The sequence below is a fragment of the Mytilus trossulus genome, chromosome 4, assembly GCF_036588685.1.
Source record: "Mytilus trossulus isolate FHL-02 chromosome 4, PNRI_Mtr1.1.1.hap1, whole genome shotgun sequence".
NCBI lineage: Eukaryota > Metazoa > Mollusca > Bivalvia > Mytilida > Mytilidae > Mytilus > Mytilus trossulus.
The window spans coordinates 92,649,137-92,671,144 of record NC_086376.1 but is presented as its reverse complement, the minus strand read 5'-3'; the positions used below and the strand labels follow the sequence as shown (position 1 = coordinate 92,671,144).

General features: G+C 32.6%; 1 protein-coding gene and 1 long non-coding RNA gene across 4 annotated transcripts in view; one reads left to right on the top strand and one right to left on the bottom strand.

Moving 5' to 3' along the window:
* Window positions 1-2,417, top strand: part of LOC134716326 (receptor expression-enhancing protein 5-like) — a 37,196-nt gene extending 34,779 nt beyond the window's left edge. For all 3 annotated transcript variants that reach the window (XM_063579242.1, XM_063579241.1, XM_063579240.1), the window contains one exon: window positions 2,077-2,417. In XM_063579242.1, the coding sequence (XP_063435312.1) occupies window positions 2,077-2,162 (86 nt within the window). In that variant the 3' untranslated portion in view covers window positions 2,163-2,417. The remainder of the gene's footprint in view (window positions 1-2,076) is intronic.
* A 5,728-nt stretch (window positions 2,418-8,145) lies between these two features.
* On the bottom strand, window positions 8,146-9,682 carry LOC134714306 (uncharacterized). The gene is made up of 3 exons (XR_010106539.1): window positions 9,400-9,682; window positions 8,794-8,909; window positions 8,146-8,351 (listed from the first exon to the last, which is right to left on the bottom strand). It is a non-coding gene; the product is annotated as an uncharacterized LOC134714306 (long non-coding RNA).
* Between the last annotated feature and the right edge of the window lie 12,326 nt (window positions 9,683-22,008).

Sequence of the window (22,008 nt, the reverse complement as noted above, 5' to 3'; positions counted from 1 at the left end):
CCAGGCCTTGGTATCCTTAGCACTTAATTATCCAACTACACAGTATAGTTCTTAAACCATCTTAAAGGCTTGTTAAAAGGCATGACAGATTTTTAAACTAAACTTCATGTAAAACAGAGATATGTTTTTTTTAGTAGAAAGTATTAGAAAAGAGCTTGGTAACTAAGGAACTTGTATTTCTTTTTTAAAAGCTATTTGCCAGCTTGGGTTAAAATTATTTGCAAGTTTCAATATCGTATGATATATTGACAATTTCAATTTTTATATTGGTCTTTATTACCACTACACTATATCTATGAGTATGATACGGCTTCCTCTAATGAATTTGCCAATGATTTCCAGCCTGTTGCTATAATGCATACCTAGATTTATCTATAAAAGAAGATTATTCTGAAATTTTAATTTAAAAATTGGACCATCCTGATTCCTGATGCTAAATGTTCCCAACGCTATTTTCTTTATATCAGGATGCTATTTGTAATTTAGCGGTCCCTGCTTCTTGTTCAAATCAATTTAACATGGATCCATAATAAACACTATACTACTACACAAAGGCACCTTTCATAGAGGACACTGCTAACAATTTGTGATAATTTGGGTGGACTGATATTGATGTTCTTCAAAGTACGATCCTTAATACAGACTGTTAATATCTAAATAAGATGTGGTATTATTGCCAATGAAACAAATATCCACCTGAGACATAGGCAGATCCAGGGGGCCTTGCCCCCCCCCTCCTTTTGAGGAAAAAATTTGGTTAGTTATTTAGGGAACACTGAAGCATGACTGGAGCCCCACCCCCGTTTAGGTCAGTCAGAGCCTCCCCTCTTATAAAAAGTTCTGGATCTGCCACTGTGAGACCATTAATGTAAATAATTCAAACTGGAAAACTCATAGCCTTACTATGTAAAATAAAAGAAACTAAAAACAGATCTAATAAATATCAACAACTGACAATGACTGATTTACAGGCTTCTGACTTTGGACCTGCACACACAGAATGAAGACAGTTTCAGTAAACATGTTAGCCCTTTCCTCCATAATGACGCCTTTTGACGCCACCCCCTTTACTCCATAATGACGCCTTTTGACGCCTGTGTAGTACCTCAGTTGAAACACTTCGACTACAAAGTGTCTGCAGTTGACTTAATAAAGTTTGTATCCAATATGAAAAGGAATATCATAGGAATATTTGACTTAAATTTATTTGATGAAATAGTTGTTTTTCACAATGCTTTAATACTTCAAATCATAAGTTTAGCATTTTATCAAAAAAATCCTATGCGAATCAAGTATGCAAAAAAAAAAATTCAATGGAGGAAAGGGTTAGTGGAAGCCCTTCACTCCCCTTGTCTGAGACTATGTTAATGAGGAGTTTTGTCCTTTTTAAAATTTCAAAGATTACAATGCTGTTATATAATAACTATTCTATCAAATTACTATTAACTTCATGTATACTTAAGTAAGCACCTATACTCCTTGTTCTATGGAATAAAATTACTGTCAAATAACATGTGTAGTTGTTAATTCAGAATGAAAATATTGCATGTTACACTTTAACTGCTCCCTTACATGTAAAACATCTTTCTTTTAAATAATTAATGGAAATCTGACCGAGTCTTTAAATGCCTGTAGCTTGTAAGTTTACTGTTTGCTTTTATTTACTTCAATTTAGTTGTATAAAAAAATCTCAAATGTTATTAATTCAATCATCCAGCTGATTTATAAACCCAAGGAGACTGTGTTACCGATTACTATTAGTCCATTCTCCACATGTGCTATATTTTTAACACACATTTAATTATTTTTTTTCTTTTCAAACAGCTAGACCTTTTTAAAAACATATAGGAATTATAAAAAGTTCAATTTAATCCTTCTCATTACTAAACATCAGGAAATGGCTTAGTTATCAGCATCCTTCTAATGATAAAACTCAGAAAAAAAATCCTAGTTATACTGAATCACAAATCCTTATTATACAGAACCTCAAGTATAAGATAAAGAGAAGATTAAAAACATGCTGATTATGTTAAATTTTTATTTCGCATTAATTGAGTGTTATATTATTTTTTACAGTTGGAGATTTTGCTGAAGATATAGGAAGAGGAGCAGCCAATGATGCTATTAGGAAGAGAATGGCCGACGCCACTAAAGATGAATAAATTTGTGTGTAACCATGAGGACTAATGCTCAACCTTCTTCATTTAATTATTGTACAACACCTGGATTTTTACTCTTAATTTTTTGCATATCAGTTTTTTGTATTATTTAATTTTTACCAGATGATTTATCATGCCTCCAGTTATTTATAGTACATTCCTTATTTCTGTTTTCGAAGAAATGCCAACCATTTAATAAGATAAAACATGTTCAATTCATCCATTAGATGTTTCTGGTGCATTGGTTTACTAATTCCCTTAAATCCATTAATGAAGCTAGAAACTGATAAATTTAAATTTGATTTATACAAATACCTTTTAAGTTAAGTTCATGTACAAAGTGCAAGAAAAAATGTATAAGCATATTAAATAGCTTTAGATTTTCTAAAAGAAATAATATTTGCAAGTTTCTAGTGTTCTATAAGACATAATACACTGGCAGACCTATTTGGAAAATCACCGCGATTTTTGTAAAATATTCGGTGTTTTTTGGCCAATCTCCGCGGAACGGATAATAAATAGAGGTTCATCGTAGATTTTCCGTTTTACAGAATATTTTGCGGTTCTCCGGAGATTTTCCGTGTCTCAGGGAATTATCCGTTTGTCCGATAAAACGGGTGTGTATTGAGTCATTGATAGAACCAGTGATGCGTGAGCGACGGTTATTAAAAGGTCGGTTGTATAATCCGTTATGCGTGAGCGACGTTCAATCATTAATTGGTCGTTGTATTATCCGTTAAGTGTGAGGGACGGTTGTATTGAGGTACAGATTGTAATATATGTAAAAGTTTACAGAACTATCATTAATCGATTGAGATATACGGAATTTTCAAAAATTTATCACATAATGTTTCTGTAAATTTAGAGAGAAACAGAGTATATATTTCTCGGGGTTAAAGGTTTACTTTTATGATTGAAAAATACATGTGTATGTCTGAGGCAGAAGATCATTTAAACTTCATTGGCAAATAGGAATTTTTAAAACGATCTTGATCACCTGCTGATCCATTAATCTTTCAGAATGAAATGCACATTTATACCTCTTGGGGTTGAAGGCATATATTAGCAACATTAACAATATGCTACGATGAGATAATGACAAGTTGCGAATTTTAGTCCGAATGTGTATATATATGAGCATATGGACATACATTCATCTTTATAATTAATCAGTTCATCTGTCATTTGTTATATTAAATTACTTTTCAATTGTGGTATAAATACAATTTTATCATTGTGTAAGACGATTTGAGAATAATGCTTTCATCGTAAATACTTCAGAAATTATAATTGATTCAAGAACCGTTTATTGGAACAAAAATAAAATGAACGGCCTATAGGAAGTTCTAACCTTAGTTGATATCAGGGGTCAATTGGTATAGCAGTATGTAACGTAATACAACGATCGTCGATGCATAATGTGCATATGTAAGTATATAGTATGCATGCAACTGGATTTCGACAACTCGTGGGTTGTCTTTTAGACAAAGAAGTTCCATTTTAAAGATATGAAAGTACGTCAATGCACGTCTTGTAAACTAATCTGTTACTTTTTGAAATATAAATAAGTTATATTTAAAAGATTGGATGGTTATTTCACACGTATTAAAGTTCTTCTGTCATCATTACTGTTTTTCAATTATTTTTTGAGAGTTCGATCTTAAAACTAAGTTCGTCCTGACATTTATGGAATATTTGCCACTGGAAGTTAAACAACCAACAATCAATCATCTTATTACAAAATTTAAAATATGCCTGAGCGATAATATTCTTTTAAATTTTAATGTGAAAGACAGTTTCTCCTTTTATAAGAAGACACTTCCAGGTCTAATTTTAATGTGAAAGACAGTTTCTCCTTTTATAAGAAGACACTTCCAGGTCTAATTTTAAGTGTATCTACATTCCGGGACTGAGATTTATTTACTATACTAGCAAAAAAAAAGAAAAGAAAAGAAATGATGATACGGTTTTTTTTTAATAATTAAATAATTAACGTTAAAAATATATGTAATTAACTTGATCTAAAACTTGACCTCGCTCATGATAGAGAATGTTAAAAATCAATTGTGTCGACTGCACGGGATTTTCCAACGGCGGGAAATACCCTGTAACTATAAACACAGGTGATGTTATATACTGACCGATTGTGGAATGTCAATTCAGGGTTAAAGTGATGTGTAATGATTGACATTATCGTGCGCTTGGAAGTTGAGGCTCTAGTAGGTTCATTTCAATTGATAATCGAAAATCTAAAATCATTTTTTTTTTCAAATCAACGATGAAGTTTTGGATATTATGGAAGGGATTTTTTTAAAGACAACGGAGGTACCTTAAAAGTCTATAGGAAAATATACAAATAAAATAATATAAAACAATTTCGAAGGTCACAACTTGTATCTTATAAATCAATGATAAAGCGACTTCATCAGTATTAACAGTTATAAGATTGCAATCAGATGACTTTTAATTTTGTTTGTGTTTCAGGACTGGGAGTGTATAAGATTACCTTATATTACATTGTATTTACAAATGTTTGTTTATATTGCTTGACCCTTATGGGTGTAATTTTGAAATAAAGATTAAAAATATATACTTAGGATGTTCCATTCTCAGCATTGTTTCTTGTCTGTCTGTTCGTTTGTTCGTTCGTCCGTCTGTCCCGCGTCAGGTTGAAGTTTTTGGTCGAGGTAGTGTTTGATGAAGTTGATATTCAATCAATTTTAAACTTAGTACACATGTTCACAATGATATGATCTTTCTAAATTTAATGCCAAATTAGAATTACCTCATTCCGTCAGTCCACTCAGGGACTTTCTAGTCCCTGGTCTGTTAAACATAGAAAATGATAGTGCGGATTGGGCATCCGTGTATACTAGTGACACATTCTTTTTTTTAATTTATTAAACTTGTTCTCAGTGGCAGATCCAGATTTTTTTTATATATAAGGAGAGGGGAGACTAACTGATAATGTCATGAGAGGACCAGCTCCAATCATTCTCAAGTGATTCCCTACATAATCAATATTTATTTTTCAACAAAAGGGGCGGACACCGTGTCATTCCCCCTTTATAGCCGACTGAGAAACTCAAAGGGCTGTTTAGGCAGTCAATGTCGTCAAAAACTTCTATGTGTTGTATAGCCAGTCATTGTGTCAGTGTAAAACTTCCATGTATATCAATCAATCAAATCAAGACTATTAAAAACTCCTATCAACGCCATTCCCCACTAAATCCGGCTCTGGTTCTATTAATTTCATTACTTCTTCAGCATACTAGTATCGGTAGCATGTGAGTATGGTAGCACTCCGTAGATAGGTCTGTAGTTTTGCATGTATGACACTAACAGTTGACCTAACGTATTAGAAGGCCAGGGTTGGAAGGTCATTCAACATTCTGTGGCTCAATTGCAACTATATTTTCTGTGAAGTGCTACCTAAGCCGTGGCCAGGTGAACCCTACCCATTTTTTTCAAAGGATTTTCCAATAGCACATCGAAACACTTCCAGCATTCTATATTTTTTTCACCAAAAAAATTGTACCTCAGCATAATACAGGTCATGAGGTACATTTGTTTGAGGAGGGGGTTTCAATTACTGTTCTTAAGTTTAATTTTCGGGATTTTTTTTTATCAGATTTGCCCTGTTGTCTTTTCTTTTAACTCCGTGTAAACCCTCACACGCGATGTTTACAAAATTATTTAATTGTTTCAAAAATTAAATTTGTTGTATTACCTCTTTTAACAAAATAATATTTAGTTAGCTTTATTTGCGCCTTTTCAAAGTCCAAGCATTGAACATTGCAAACACATATAGATATTTTCAAATGAATTAGAAAATATCTTCCCAAATCGACAGAACGTACACAGAGATATTTGCCACTGGTCTTTACCCAGTTAACGATTCACTCTTAAATGCATTTCTCAAAAAACGATGGGAAACAGAAAAAAAACAGACTATATCTTTTGGATAAACAGCCAGGGACATTTCCAGACATGAATATAACTGCATGGACCATCGCTTACAAGTTTTGTGACAGAACAGACTTACAACTTTACTATAGTACATGTACAGTGCTTAGAACTGTCTCATAATTTTACTCCAGTTTACATAGTGCATTCTTTTATGTTTTATGATAACAGAACTGTGTTTTATCAAGGTTTATCATAACTTGTATGGTTTTATGATAACTGATTTCTGAGGAATATGTTTAATAATGCAAACTTTATTTAAAGATACGTTTTTTTTCCAATTGGCGCTAAAGAAAAGCACCATATGAATATTCATGAACCTACAACGATTGCTCAAAATCGTTATTTGAAAATCCTGTTTGTGAGATGTAGATTCATTTCAATACCGAAATTTCGTCTATATATTAAGTTTCACAAGTGTATAACACGGACAAGCTATCAGAAGGTACATTACTCCCATTTTGTTTTGGTGTGAACCATCGATGTTTACAGCAATATCAAAGAATAAGATGATGATGGTAGAAAGAACTATGGGCGTCATGTGGCAAATATTACATGCATATCGGACCATGAGTTGTCAATCTGTATGAAAATATTTCCAATATAACCATATTATTGAGAAGGAATGTTTACATGCTATACTCTCGTACTAGTATTACAGGGTTCTTGTGTCGTTCACCTTAAACACACATCTTTTTAACGATGTATAAAAAAAAGACAGAACCAATTTAATGTCATATATCCCTATTTTTTAATATAACTATAACAAGAATACCCCTATTTAGCGGACAAACTGTTTATTCTTTCTTCTGTTATTGAATATTGAATACCAAGAAGGAAAATAAATCCCGAAATTAATTTGAAACTTTGATACTCAATAGTTTTCCAGCAAAATATTCACATCCCTTGGGGATAATTAGTGTTTGTCCAGTGGCATATATAACATGCATGTCGGAACAGGAAATTTGGCATAATGTACTTTCAGAACCATGTTCACATCATTATACATTATAGCCAACAATTGTGATGACGAACTCCTTCCTTTGTTCGAGAACAATCTTGTTGAAATAGAAATCTGTGATTTTACTATGTCCATAACTTCGATGAACCCAAGGCAAGTTAAATATCGACCTGTATTTAATTCAAATAAGTTCTCTTCTTCTTCTTCGTCCATCGACATCCCATGATAACATACTGTTGTCATACGAGGACTAGTTTATTTACAAAACTTTTAACCCAAATAAACAAAATGTATGTTTCTTTCTTATGTTCAATGTAAAAATGTATATTATTTTGAATTGCAACTATCTATACACTGTAAAAACAGTGTTTAGATTCTAAACACTTATCTAAACACTTTTTCTGTGTACGTTTTGAAACGCGTTTAGCATCTAAACATGTTTAGATTTTAAGAAGTGTTTAGATTTCAACAAGTGTTTAGATGTTATATGTTTAGAAATATATGGTGTTTAGACCTTCCAAAGGTTAGTCTACTAGTACTTTGATTTCACAGGAACTACGTCTGTGGTACAGCACTACAGGTTGTATTGTAGAATATACAATACTAGTGTACATTTCTGCTTTCATGTTCTTGCAATCATTTTTACCATAATGAAATTATTTGACTTGTCTATATAGTATATTAAAGCAGGAAAACTTCAGTAGTGATAATATTAAATGATATTAACAATAATAGGTTTACACATTTTATTCTTCCTGGAAACCAAAGAAAAGTTTGTAAACAATACGACCAAGTTAAGAAAAGTCTGTAAACAATAAGACCAAGTTTTGAAAAGTCTGTAAACAATTAGACAAAGTTTAACCCTCCATTATTTTTAAAGGAAAAGCCTGTACCAAGTCAGGAATATGACTTTTTTTTCGTTCCTTTTGATTGTTTATGTAGTCAAGTGTTTGATTTTTTTTTTACGTTTTATGGACCTTCCACCTTTTTGTACAACTTAGAGTCTGGTTCTTTTTTTTGTTTTTTTCTGATCTAGTCTGAAACATAACATACAATCTATTCAATTTAGTTAAATAATTTATTTTTAAGTCTCACTAAAACAAAAAATACAATTATAAAATTTGATGATTTTTATCCTCAACAAAACAGAATTTGTTAGTCCATCTCCTAACATACAGGAATCTTTCATTGCGGAACAATCCTCTTTTGAATGATAAAGGCTCTTGGTGCATTTCCCTTTTGGTTGTCAGGTGAACTTTTGTATCCTGAAATGAAAAAATGAAACCTTCATGTACATTTGTATGCAACTGTCACTTATTCTTAGATCATGCTTATTAAAATACATTATACAAGCTTCTTGTGAAAGATTCTTTTAAAAGAAAAATACAAATTGTAGTTAAAAAGACAATACTTTACACTTTGTACAAATGTATACATAAAAAGACAAATAAATCAAAGGGAAAAATATATAGAGCAGACAAGCATGCAAGTTTTTTTTTTATATTATAAAACAAAATCCGTGATTTCTGAGAACTACAGCCTGTTTTTCCTATTTTATCCTAATATTATGAATATACATTTTTTAAATTGCCCAATTTTTACCCCTTCAACAGGATAAATATTAGAGAATGATTTAACCTACATTTTCAATCTTATTATAGTTCTATTGGCAACTTTATAATGTACTTAATATATATTTTTACTTACATCTGTTCTTGAAATTAAGTCATCCTTTTCTCTCTTCCTGATCTGTTCTTCAATTGGATCTATGTATGGATGTATTCTAGCTCTTAAAATTTCATTCCCACTTCAGTGTCATAGTCCTATAAATGCATACATACAAATATTTATAATAGGTTTAAATAAAAAAAGAACAACTTGATAGTTTATTTTCGATATTGGAGTTTGAATTTCAGTTTATTTTCAACTTTTTAGCCATGATATGGTCAGTTTATTTTTAAAGTAATGAGTTTGAATGTCCTTTTGGTATTCTTTGTTTTTCTTTGACAAAAGAAGTAAAACTATAATTTCAGTGTGTACGGTGATCTATAGTTGTTAATATTTGTGTCATTTTGGTCTTTTGTGGATAGTTGTCTCATTGGCAATCATACCACATCTTCTTTATATTGTGTAAAGGATGTTGCAGTATGGGCCATTGGGATCTTATTCCTTGTATATTACATGATTCATACCACAAGAGTGAACTTGAAATAGCATAGGTTAATAGTTTAACGCACATATTCCTCAGTTTACTCGACTGTTAAATTATGGTGTGTGCCCCTCCCCCTTTTTACGAAATCTGGATCTGCTTACCTTCCGCTGCAGTAATAACTGTTAAGATGGCTTTTGATTCCGTCAATATTCTAATATGAAGTTCTGTATCTGTTGCATCGTCAATAGATTTGTATGCTTGATAGATGGGATCCATTGTTTTAAATGTTGTTCGTCTTTGGCGGGTCCGAAGGCGTCCGTATCAACTTACAACGATAGATAACTCTGTTTGTTAATTAATATAAGATCATATTCGGACAATGACTCCGGAAATTAAAGAAATTCACTCACATCTTGTTTATAAATACTATAAAAGATTATTTTAAATAATATGTCTCTGATATAAACAATTAATTGCTTAACTTAGAAAACAAATAATTGAAAGTAATTTTATAATATTACGACATAAAAAAGGGAAGATCGGATATGATTTGTTCTCAATAATCAGTTAATAAAGAAGCTCTGCATGTACTTGGGACTGAAGTTTGAAAATAATGTTAATTTCAAGACAGCTAAGATATCATAGTTTCACAGAATATGTTTGAATATGTTAAAATATCGGGTAAAAAGGTGAAACCAGTACTGAAATATAATGAAGTGTTTAGGTGTTTAGGAAAGTGTTTCAGAAGTGTTTAGATGCCATTTAATGTTTAGCTTATTGATAACATTCACTGATGACAACCCTGAAACACGTTTAAATTCTAAACACGTTTAGGTTTTAATGTGTTTAGATAAATATCCGTTTAGATCCTAAACGCTTTCCTAAACACGTTTAGACCTAAACATGTTGTAGATCCGTTTCAAATCTAAACGCTGTTTTTACAGTGTAGTTCCTTAACTTTCTATCAAGGCGTATAAAAGAATGGTCGATTAGTGCGTATATTTTTGTTAAATCAACATTTCTTGTATGTTTCAAACTGTCCTATACTTTTGAGAACGAGTACTTTCATTTCCCCAAATTTATCCTAAAAAATGTGAAAACAGATTTTTATTTTATCAAATCTTTTTTTTGGGGGGAATTATTTAGATTTTTATAAACAATATTCTTTACACCAGAAATGTAATTTATAAACAAGCTTATGCGTTTAGTAATGACTAGTATACCAGACACGCAAGACAGAAATTTATACTACATGTACTATACACCTGATAGTTCAAAATGGAAAGTTTCAAGTTATCGGTCGTATACACTGATCAATACCCTTAGAAGTGAAGCGATGCATGAACTTGAAAGTCCGACAGGAAATCGCTTGAATACCTGAACTTGTCACCTCACAATACATTTGGGAGTAATACCTTTAGCCATGCTGGTGATCAGACAAGGGAAGGTACGAAATTATTTAAATAAGTTTATTACATAAAAGAATTATGAACAAATTAGATTTTCGAAAACAATTTTCACGGAACACTTATTTACGCTCATTTATGACTTTGAACTATGACTTTTTTACCAATTCCCATATAAACAGTTAAAAACGACAGACCTTGGTTACTTTTAAAAAAAAAACACCATTTTCCGTTTCAAGTTAGTTAGTCGGACAAAACAACCGTACGATTGACACGATATCGACACGCGATTACGACTACATAAGGCTACTATGGTTTTGGTCCTTTGTGGTTCATAGACATGGCGACACGCAGAGAATTGATACTCTAAATTTAAAATCGATGGTGATCTCTTGTCCAGCAGAATAAAACTTTAATACCTATAATTTTTAGCATTTTTATACAGAATGCAGGACACAGATCCTCCTTTGCTGGAAAAGAAAATTTGTTGATTATAGAGGGAATAACTGAAGCGGCCGCCCCGCCCCCTCTTATGCATTTAGTGCATATGAAATTTTCTGGATCCGCCACTGGTGTGCTAGCTAATAACTTATATATTTTCACTACTTTACATTCTTAGCCCGTCTGTGTGCATGAAATGCTCTGAGCTTCATCAGGGCCACGCGCGGAGAAATAGCTGGTATCCCTCGATCGTTTAATAAATTGAATATTCATGTGTGCCTAAATGGTCATAAATATATTTCATTTTACAAATTAAATGATTATTCATCAACCTATGATCACCTATGGTCCGGTAATAACTTTTATTTTTTTTATTTTCTTTTTGTTTCAATTACAATTTGCCGTTCGTTTTTTTGAGAAAAAAATTACACGGCTAATCATTTTAAGACAAAACCTCGGACCAAACACTTCGACTAAGCTATTATACTGACTAACTTGGAAAAATAAACCCAGATAAATGAGATTTCTATGGAATTTTTAATTCACCAGTTAATCAGAAATGTCCATCTCTAATATTTCTTTTGCATTTGATGTTGGTTTATATAAAACAAGTGAAACTGCGAGCTACTGCTCACTGATGATACCCCCGCCGCAAGTGGATAATATTAATTATGTAAAAATATGCACGTGTTCGGTAAACAGGAAGTTTTCGAGTGATAAATCTGAAAACGCATCACACGGTATAGCTGACTTATATTTACCCTTAAACCAAATTTCAGAAATCCTTGTATTGTAGTTCCTGAAAAAAATGTGACGAAAAATTTTCCACTTGGCTATCATGTGTAAAATCAAACAAGTGTTCGGTAAACAGGAAGTTGTTGCGTGATGAATCTGAAAACGCGTCACACGGTATAGCTGACTTATATCAAGCCTGAAACCAAATTTCAGAAATCCTGGTAGTGTAGTTTCTGACAAAAATGTGACGAAAAATATTCATCGGACGGACTGACTGACTGACTGACGGACTGATGGACTGACGGAAGGACAGACAGAGGTTAAACAGTATTTCCCCCTTTTTTCAAAGCGGGGGTATAATAAAATATCTTACAATGCAAAGCTAGTTGTTTGCGATGATGCGTAGCTGCATGGTAGATTACTACGTGAATTAGATCATTTTGATTATCTTTGAATTCACTAACACGTGGCTGTTGACACATTACACACAATATACTTAAAATACCTGGGGCAATTTACACTTCTGGTTTATTGTCCCTTTAACCAACCAGTGTATCTGTGTATGATGTATTTATCTACCGTGCAAGGGTTGTGTAGCCAGTCAAGGTCGTTAAATGTATCTCTGGCTCCATTGACAGACTACCATAATATATTCGAAAGGGGATCCCGGATTTTGAAAAAAAAAGAATGTGGAAGGACGTAAAGACAACATTACAAATTGGACTAGTGTACATGCAACATTCAATCTATTTCTTGTGTGACAGTTTACTGACTGTCAAACCCGTGTTCAATTTATTATTTTGATAGTGCCTTGAAGATAGCTGAGTAAAATAAATATTTTTTTAAACAAGATATATACATGTAGGGAGCTCTATTTTTACCAACCCGCTCATGAACAGATTCATGTTTTCTTATATTTACTTCCTGAATGACACGACTCTAGAAATGTTTGCCACTGGACATCAATTTAAAAATTAACTTAATAGAATCAGACAGTCGTGCTCGAGCAAATAACATTGAGAACGGAACTTTATAGCAAGATATATACTATAGTGTATACAGATTGTATTTGAACACATACGAGGGTCTTGAATATTGTTGTAAGTAATTTTTCTGTAGTTACATATTTTCCCCCATTATTCTATATTCTTTGTTTTCTTGGTGTCTATTTTATTTACTTTTTTGGCCCTTTGTTGTGCACTTTTTGTCCATATATTTTCTCTTCTTCTATATAAATCCTATTCAAACCCAAATAAACATACACAATCAAAATGTTCAACTCAAAACCCCAGTTGACTTGTCATCCATGGAGTTTTTCTCAACCGTTGAGAATATAACAAATGCTAAATGAGTCCGTTTAAAAAAAAGATGTGGTGTGATTGCCAATGAGAAAACTCTCGATAAGAGACCATATGCCACAGAAATTAACAACTATACATGTAGGTCACCGTACGGCCTTCAACAATGAGCACAGCCCATACTGCATAGTCGGCTATAAAAAGAGAAAAAGTCTAGGAGTCCATTGCTGATATTACATATATATAAGATTAATGTATCACGTATACGTCTGATGCTTAATTGTTGGGGCTCTGCTGGAAGGCAAAATATTTAGCTCTTTACTGACTAGTATTTAACAACTGAAACTAGATAAGTTAAAGTCTAAGTTATGAAATTCAAGGAATCTATACATGCTATAACAGCAAATTTGAACGGAACCAAAACGAAAAATTAGTAAAATAATAAGTATACAACTTGCATTTCAGCATTTTAATATTGGTAATTATTAATGATGTAATGCGTAAATAAGTTATCCTACACAGTGGAACAAATGGGAAGCCAAAGTACGTTAATATCTGAATTAATCTTCTGCAAAAACAATGTCATTTTGTTTATTTTATCTGGTTAAATCTTCTGACATCAGACTTCTTTAGAACTGAATTTTAAATGTGCGTATTGTTGTGCGTTTACTTTTCTACATTGGCTAGAGGTATAGGGGGAGGGTTGAGATCTCATAAACATGTTTAACCCCGCCGCATTTTTGCACCTGTCCCAAGTCAGGAGCCTCTGGTCTTTGTTAGTCTTGTATTATTTTAATTTTAGTCTCTTGTGTACAATTTGGAAATTAGTATGGCGTTCATTATCACTGAACTAGTATATATTTGTTTAGGGGCCAGCTGAAGGACGCCTTCGGGTGTGGGAGTTTCTCGCTACATTGAAGACCTGTTGGTGACCTTCTGCTGCAATTTTTCTATGGTCGGGTTGCTATCTCTTTGACACATTCCCCATTTCCATTTTCAATTTTATTTCAATAAACTGACTTAAATAAAATTCAAGCAAGTTAAACTGTAAGCTTGCCGCCGTTGATACCCCCGCCGAAATATTTCGGTTCACAGGAAGTTGTTGAGAAATGAATCTGAAAACGCACCACACGGTACAACTTACTTGCATAAACTCTGTAACCAAATTGATAGATACGAAAAAGATAGATATGAAAAAAAAAATACTTAAATAAATGTTTAATTTACATGTAATGCATCTTTGTGTAAAAAAACGTTTGAATTGGCTGATCTTTTTGTAAAGCATGCTATTTTGACGGTTACGGATTCAGACTCATTAAGGATGCATTTCTTTCTAACACAAACGATGCAAACGGCTAAGCTCGCACATGTTTTGATCATTTCTTTTAAACATACGTTTGCAAATTTTACAGAAACTTTGACAAACTATGCAAACGCTAAAAATACGTCTACAGTTTGTCGTTTGTTAGTACAAACGCTGCATTTGTTTCAGTACCACAGTACATAGAGTAATCAAGGAAGCTGGCTACACTGCAAGTGCACCTCGTTATTGTCAAATGATCCGCGAAGTCAACAAAGTCAAACGCGTAGATTTCTGTAAACAGCTTGTGTTAGATAATGACAATTTTAATGACATTGTATTCACCGACGAATGCACAGTGCAACTTCATGATAACAAAGTTGTTGTTTATCGTTTAAGAAATGAATCTGCTACACCAATTCCACAACCGAAGCATCCATTAAAAGTGCATGTATGGGGAGGTATTAGTCGTAGGGGAACCACACGTCTTCTGATTTTCGACGGGATTCTTAAGTCCGATTTTTTCGTTGAAAACATTTTAGAAAAGACTCTTCTGCCTTTTATCAAATCTGTTTATCCAGATGGTCACCGTTTTCAACAAGACAACGACCCAAAACATCGCTCCAAGCTTGCCAAAAGTTTCATGATCGACAATGGCATTCAGTGGTGGGACTGCTGGCCCTCCGAATCTCCCGATATCAACCCCATTGAAATGGTATGGAATATGCTGAAACGCAGACTTGCTAAAAAAAACCTTAAAACTAAAGATGACCTTCAGACAGCTCTACAAGAGTTTTGGACCAGAGATCTTACTATTGAGTACTGCAACCGCTTTATTGACCATTTATATAAAGTTGTCCCAGTAGTAATAGCATTAGAAGGACGGGCAACAGCCGATGTACCTCGCAAAATATTTCCTGAAAGGTCTTATGGTAAATCGATAAGTTACTTCAAAACCAAGTTAGATGACCCCAGTTTCACCAAGAAGATCGAACACCTCCTACCACACTAAGAAAACCAAGTCAAGAACTACGAGAGATGCAGCAGAAACTTTTTCATAACAGTCTTTTTCAAGGCTACACAAATCATTCAAAAAGATATCTTTAATTTGTTGTACACTCAAAGGGGGGCTTCAAAGAGTTTTACTAATTATACCCATTGCCTTATCAAGTAGTGACCCTCTACTGTTTGTGACTGATTTCTAAAACGTAAAGATTTTTTTATCCTACATAGTCTTGTTCTTCAAGAACAAAAGAAAATATCGATTTTTTTTGTAAACACATATTTACGCTATTCAGTAAGTTTTATATTATAATTGAGAAAATTTGCTGCATTTTATTTTACCTAGAAAAAAATCTCGTAAATAGTTTTTTTTGCTGCAAACTATTTTACTGAGAAAAAAATCTCGATTTTTTTTTTTTTTAATTTATCTTAGAATTTTAAGCCAGTTGAATATGACGTTGTGTTTTTTTTACAAAGAATACACACTGGACATAGTTACATGCTAGTCTAAAAATATCTTTTATAATTTTATCAATCATAACTACTCTCGCTATACAGTACAATAATTATTGAAGAGTTATTTCTTCGTGCAAACAAAAAGCCGGCCGAGTAGTTCCGATTGATGATTTTATCCATGAAATTGAACAGGAAACCCCTAAAGTTTTAAACACATGTACACACGTGATATTATCGTGTCAACCTTGACCCCGCTTTCACCAGCAATGCATTTAAATGATCGATCAAATTCTCTTCCCATCCAAACATTTTATTACAATAAAAATAACCATCGTATCTTACAAACGAAAAACTAGTTTTCAATAATAGACGTTTCAGCAGCTGTTTCATTCGTGTATTTCTTGTTACAGTAATATTTCACGTTTTGAGAATATATAAGAGGGGGGATAGGACCTTTATCGGGACTCCAGGGTCGGGTGTTTTTAAGCTTGGGATTTCAAGAGTAACACTTTCGGGTACCGGAAATTCTTTTTCGAATTAGGGGACCTCGTGATTTCGTGATTTTAAGTCCGTGATTTCGGTATTTTGTTTTTTAAGCCCGGCATTTGGGATCGATCAGGACCCCTTCTTACCCTCCCTCACATGACGTTTTCAAATATGAATAAAGATAGGAAACTCATGTCTTTTAAAAAGAAAACTAATCTACGAAATTACTAGAACATATAACTCGCGACGAAATGTAGAAATAATGAGAAATGAACGGATAGGAAAAGATATTTTATTTTATATTCGAATCGTAAATAAAAACTGAGAAGATAAATAAGAGAACAATAATGTGTAGAATGTTTCTTCCTCAGACAGACCTGAAAAAAACCATATTTCTTTTATTGGTAAATTAAATAATTAGAACTGAAACAATCTGAAAACCGTTCATGCCTTTTAAATGTCTATTATGTAATTATCGATTTTACCTGTTACATTATCATAACTAATTACATAATATTAAGTAGCATGTGCGGCCGACCATGCACGCTTGGCTGATTTTATTGCACTTACTATCAGCTGATGATTTGATTGACAACAGGTAATCAATCATCGACATTTAAGTCGCTGATGCTGAGCCTTTTTAAAACCTGCGACATTTTTCAGACCATGTCACGGAATGTACTGTAACTTCAACCTGATTAAACGAAGTATTTGTTTCTACGTTTGTAAAAAAGTCTGGTTACCAACAACATTTGCATGCATTACTGAAAATTCAAACAGGGTCATTAAAGATTTATCAAAAGATGTATTTGTTTCTACTCGTGTAGCGTTTAGAAAACAGTAACACACGCGACGTTTACAAAATTCTTGTTAGAAAGAAATGCGGCCTAAGAAAAATCTTTTTAGAATCACAAGAAGTTCTGATAGGTCGTAAAATAAACTTCCCATCACTTTATTCTTTTCACATGTCAATTTAAAAAAAAAAAAATTCGCAACGATGTCATAATTGAAAGCACGAGGAAGGCTGACCAAAATGTTCAACTTGAGGCTAGTGATTGACAGGTATGATTATATCTTGGGGCTCTTGTGGGGAGCGTGGTGTCGGACGGAAAAAAGATTTCCAGTATTCATATATATAAATGTCGATCTGATGTGGAAAATTGTGAGGTTTTTTTAATAGCACAAAGAAAAAGACGTCAGAAGAGTTAGAAGAGTAACAATGTGTAACTATAAACGTATTACTCGTTTATAATCTACGAGACTGATCAGATCGAAGTTTGAAAAAAAAAAAAAAAAAAAACAACATTCAATATATCAAACCTTCTTGGTTGGAATAAACATGTTCAATGTATACCTGCAAATATGTCTTAATAAATTAAATTGTGTATTTAAATTATCTCTGTTGAATACAATACAATTTATTACATGTATCTATGATATCCTCCATAAATAAATATCTGCACAGGTAAAGTTAAATTCGGATCAACAGATTGATTTACGACCTTCCGCTTGTCCATGTTGTATTGCAAAAATATCACAGCAGGTGTTACTCACAGTAGACAAGTGTCAAATCAGTATGACATTATGTCGGATTACGGCATCTGCAGTAATTAAGACCCTGTTTTTACTGTGTTTACAGGAACTGATTTATCTTAACATGACAATAAAGAAGAATTTTGTAAGGTGAACATATTTGTAGTATTGCAAAGTTACCACGTGCATTTTCCTGTTCATTGGTCACATTTAAATAGATTATTCTTTATTGAACTAAATTCGATATTTAAATTGCAAGTAACTTTAATATCAAAACCACCGATTTTTATTTCTCGACTGAAAAGGGTAATAAGACGGTTATTTTTATCTGACTGTAAACAGTGTATATAATCACAACGATCTATTAATAACCGCTGCTCACAGATAACGGATTATACAACGATCTATTAATAACCGTCGCTCACGCATCACTGGTTCTATCACTGACTCAATACACACCAGTTTAATCGGACAAACGGATAATTCCCTGAGACACGGAAAATCTCCGGAGAACCGCAAAATATTCTGTAAAACGGAAAATTTACGATAAACCTTTATTTATTATCCGTTCCGCGGAGATTTGCCAAAAATCGCGGTCATTTGCCAAATAGGTCTACCAGTGATATTGACTTAGCCTTAGTCACTACAAAATAAAAACTTTCTTTCAAACTACTTTACATTAATTATCAGTTTTAGAATGAAGTGATACTTTCACACATGGACACCAAATCTTTTTGATTGGCTAACTTCCAAAACAAAAGATAATGTGACATTATTTCTATCTTGATGCACACACAAATAAATTACCCATAGTCCATAGATTCTGAAACTGTGATTTAGATAGGTTGAAGGTGTAGATTTTAACATGGAGAAGTGCAATAATATTGAAATGTGTTTAAAAATCAGCTTGGTTTCTATATTTTTGTTTGATTGTTCATCAGTTTGTTTATTCATCACAGAAACTGTTTAAAATATTTCTTTCTAATTTATTTATGTTTACTAAAATGTTTACATTTTGTACATAGAATTTAATTATATTTTAAGTGCTTGCCTGTATGACCTGTACCAATTTGTTGTTCTCCTATTTATATCAACTTTTGAGCATTTAATGCTGTTTCTGATTTATTGGGAATCTCAGCGTGAAATCTGAATAATGCAGTGCATTTGTTCTTTGTAGATCCCATAATGCTAGATATTAATCAAAGTAACTATACATATATTTACATATAATACATATAATCTTGACTATTAGATAGAAGATCTGAATAAAGACAGGGTAAAAGATAATACTGCTCAATAATGGGGAAATAAAAATCAAATGAGTTGAGTGAAGAAAGTAATTTCTACACCTGACATCCATGATATAATAGGAATCAGAATATTTTTTATTTAAGATTGCTGTAATCTAGAAAAAGGTGTACATTGAAATTGAGTATCAAGAAATTGTTAAAAGATAGGACAGGAGTTATTTTCCTTTATTTGAAAACAAAAGATTTACAGAATCACTGCCACTCCATGTTTTTAGGCAGTGAGAGAATTTACTCCCTAATATTACCTCAGCAAAAAAAATGGAGCTGAGCTGTTAAATAACCTTGCCAGACATTAACAATTGTTAATTGAACAAGGGAGATAATCAGACATTTACCAGCTTTATTGGACAAGGGAAATAACTGGTGTTAGCTTTTCTTATACTTTATTTATTTTAGAAAACAATGTAAAATAGTTAAAATATAAAATGGGCTGTGACATTTATATATATTTAATGTAGTATTTGACTGTTGTATTTAGTCTGATTCCATCTTCTGACTAAATATATTATTAACTAAATGTTGTATCATTGTTAATTAATTCTAGTCCACGTCAAGTTTGTTTAATGAATTCTGTTTTCTTGTAATATGGTGCCTTATTAAAACATGAATGATCTTATACAGCAGCTAATGGAATTAAATAAATACTATTTGAAAGCATTAAACTGTGACAATATTATAAGTACAGAATTGGTATTGTGTTTAGTAGTATGAACATCTATAAATAAACATGATTAATTCAGTTTTTGAAAGTTTTTTTCTAACCCTCCCCCAAAAAGTAATACAAAAATTGAGTGAAGAATGGCTCATAGCTATGCACTTTTGGTACAGTTCAAACACAACTCTTTACCTCACCACACTATTTCTATGCACAAATATAAATCTAGTGAACATGAATCTGTGTATTATATTTTATAGATTAATGTTGTTATAATGTTAAATAAATATAGTTTATAGTCATTCTATATAAATGTGAAATTACATTTTAATATTTATAAACTTTCAAAGTTATTCAGCATAGTATACATGTATATTAAAACCTTGTTATGATAGAATTATTGGGTGTATAAGAGAGAAGAACCTGCACTATTTTGAAGATAATTTAAGATATCCGACAAATAAAAAACTGATGATAGGATAATAAGACAATAGCAGAAAAGAAAAAAAATAGAGAAATATAACAAGGTTTAAATATTAGATTTAAGTCATCCTGACCATATTCCTCTGGTGAATGTTTTGAACCTTAAAAAAATAATAAATTGATATACACCTGTTAATTTGTTTATTTTATGCCTTTCTTGACTTGTTGGAGTGTATGCAATACTGGCCACTTGTTGGGAGTGTATGAAATATTGGCCACTTGTTGTAGTGTATGAAATATTGGTGGCTTGTTTAAGTGTATGAAATATTGGCCACTTGTTAAAGTGTATAAAATATTGGCCCAGGTGTTGGAGTGTATGAACTATTGGCCACTTGTTGTAGTGTATGAAATATTGGTGGCTTGTTTAAGTGTATGAAATATTGGCCACTTGTTAGAGTGTATAAAATATTGGCCCAGGTGTTGGAGTGTATGAACTATTGGCCACTTGTTGTAGTGTATGAAATATTGGTGGCTTGTTTAAGTGTATGAAATATTGACCACGTGTTGGAGTGTATAAAATATTGGCCACTTGTTGGAGTGTATGAAATATTGGTCATTTGTTGGAGAGTATGAAATATTGGCCACTTGTTGGAGTGTTTAAAATATTAGCCACTTGTTGTAGTGTATGAAATACTGGTCATTTGTTGGAGAGTATGAAATATTGGCCACTTGTTGGAGTGTTTAAAATATTAGCCACTTGTTGTAGTGTATGAAATACTGGTCATTTGTTGGAGAGTATGAAATATTGGCCACTTGTTGGTGTGTATGAAATATTGGCCACTTGTAGTGTATGAAATATTGGTGGCTTGTTTAAGTGTATGAAATATTGACCACGTGTTGGAGTGTATAAAATATTGGCCACTTGTTGGAGTGTATGAAATATTGGTCATTTGTTGGAGAGTATGAAATATTGGCCACTTGTTGGAGTGTTTAAAAATATTAGCCACTTGTTGTAGTGTATGAAGTACTGGTCATTTGTTGGAGAGTATGAAATATTGGCCACTTGTTGGTGTGTATGAAATATTGGCCACTTGTTGGAGTGTATGAAATATTGGCCACTTGTTGGAGTGTATGAAATATTGACCACTTGTTGGAGTGTATGAAATATTGGCCACTAGTCGGAGTGTATGAAATATTGACCATTTGTTGGAAAGTATGAAATATTGGCCAATTGTTGCAGTGTTTGAAAAAAGTTTCAAATGTCAAGTCTGATTCAAATACTAAAGCGATTGGTCAACTATCTTTGTTGTTTGGAATGACACAGATGTACATGTCTGTCTTGTTTTGACTGACCGTTTCTTCATTTTCATGGTAAAGTGTTTCTGTTAAGGTTTCTACACCATTATCAGTAGAAGATGAAAATGTCTTGGTGTAAGGAATAAAAGTAAGGTTTACATGTAAAGAAACTTGCCACTTTTTATATAAAAGTATACAGATTAAATAATTTGGGAGAAAAATGCCTATGTGAAGATGTCCATATAACAAGAGTCCTTTTAGATGGTTTCTCGGTCAAGGTCAAGTTTTGAGGTTGGATCAGTTTTGAGATGTTTTCATAACTACATGAAGGTAAACTTTGTCTGGAAACTGTAATGATTGAAAGAACACGATTGCCTGAACTGGATCAAATCATCATGAAATGTTACAAATTCTTCAGGACATCTACTT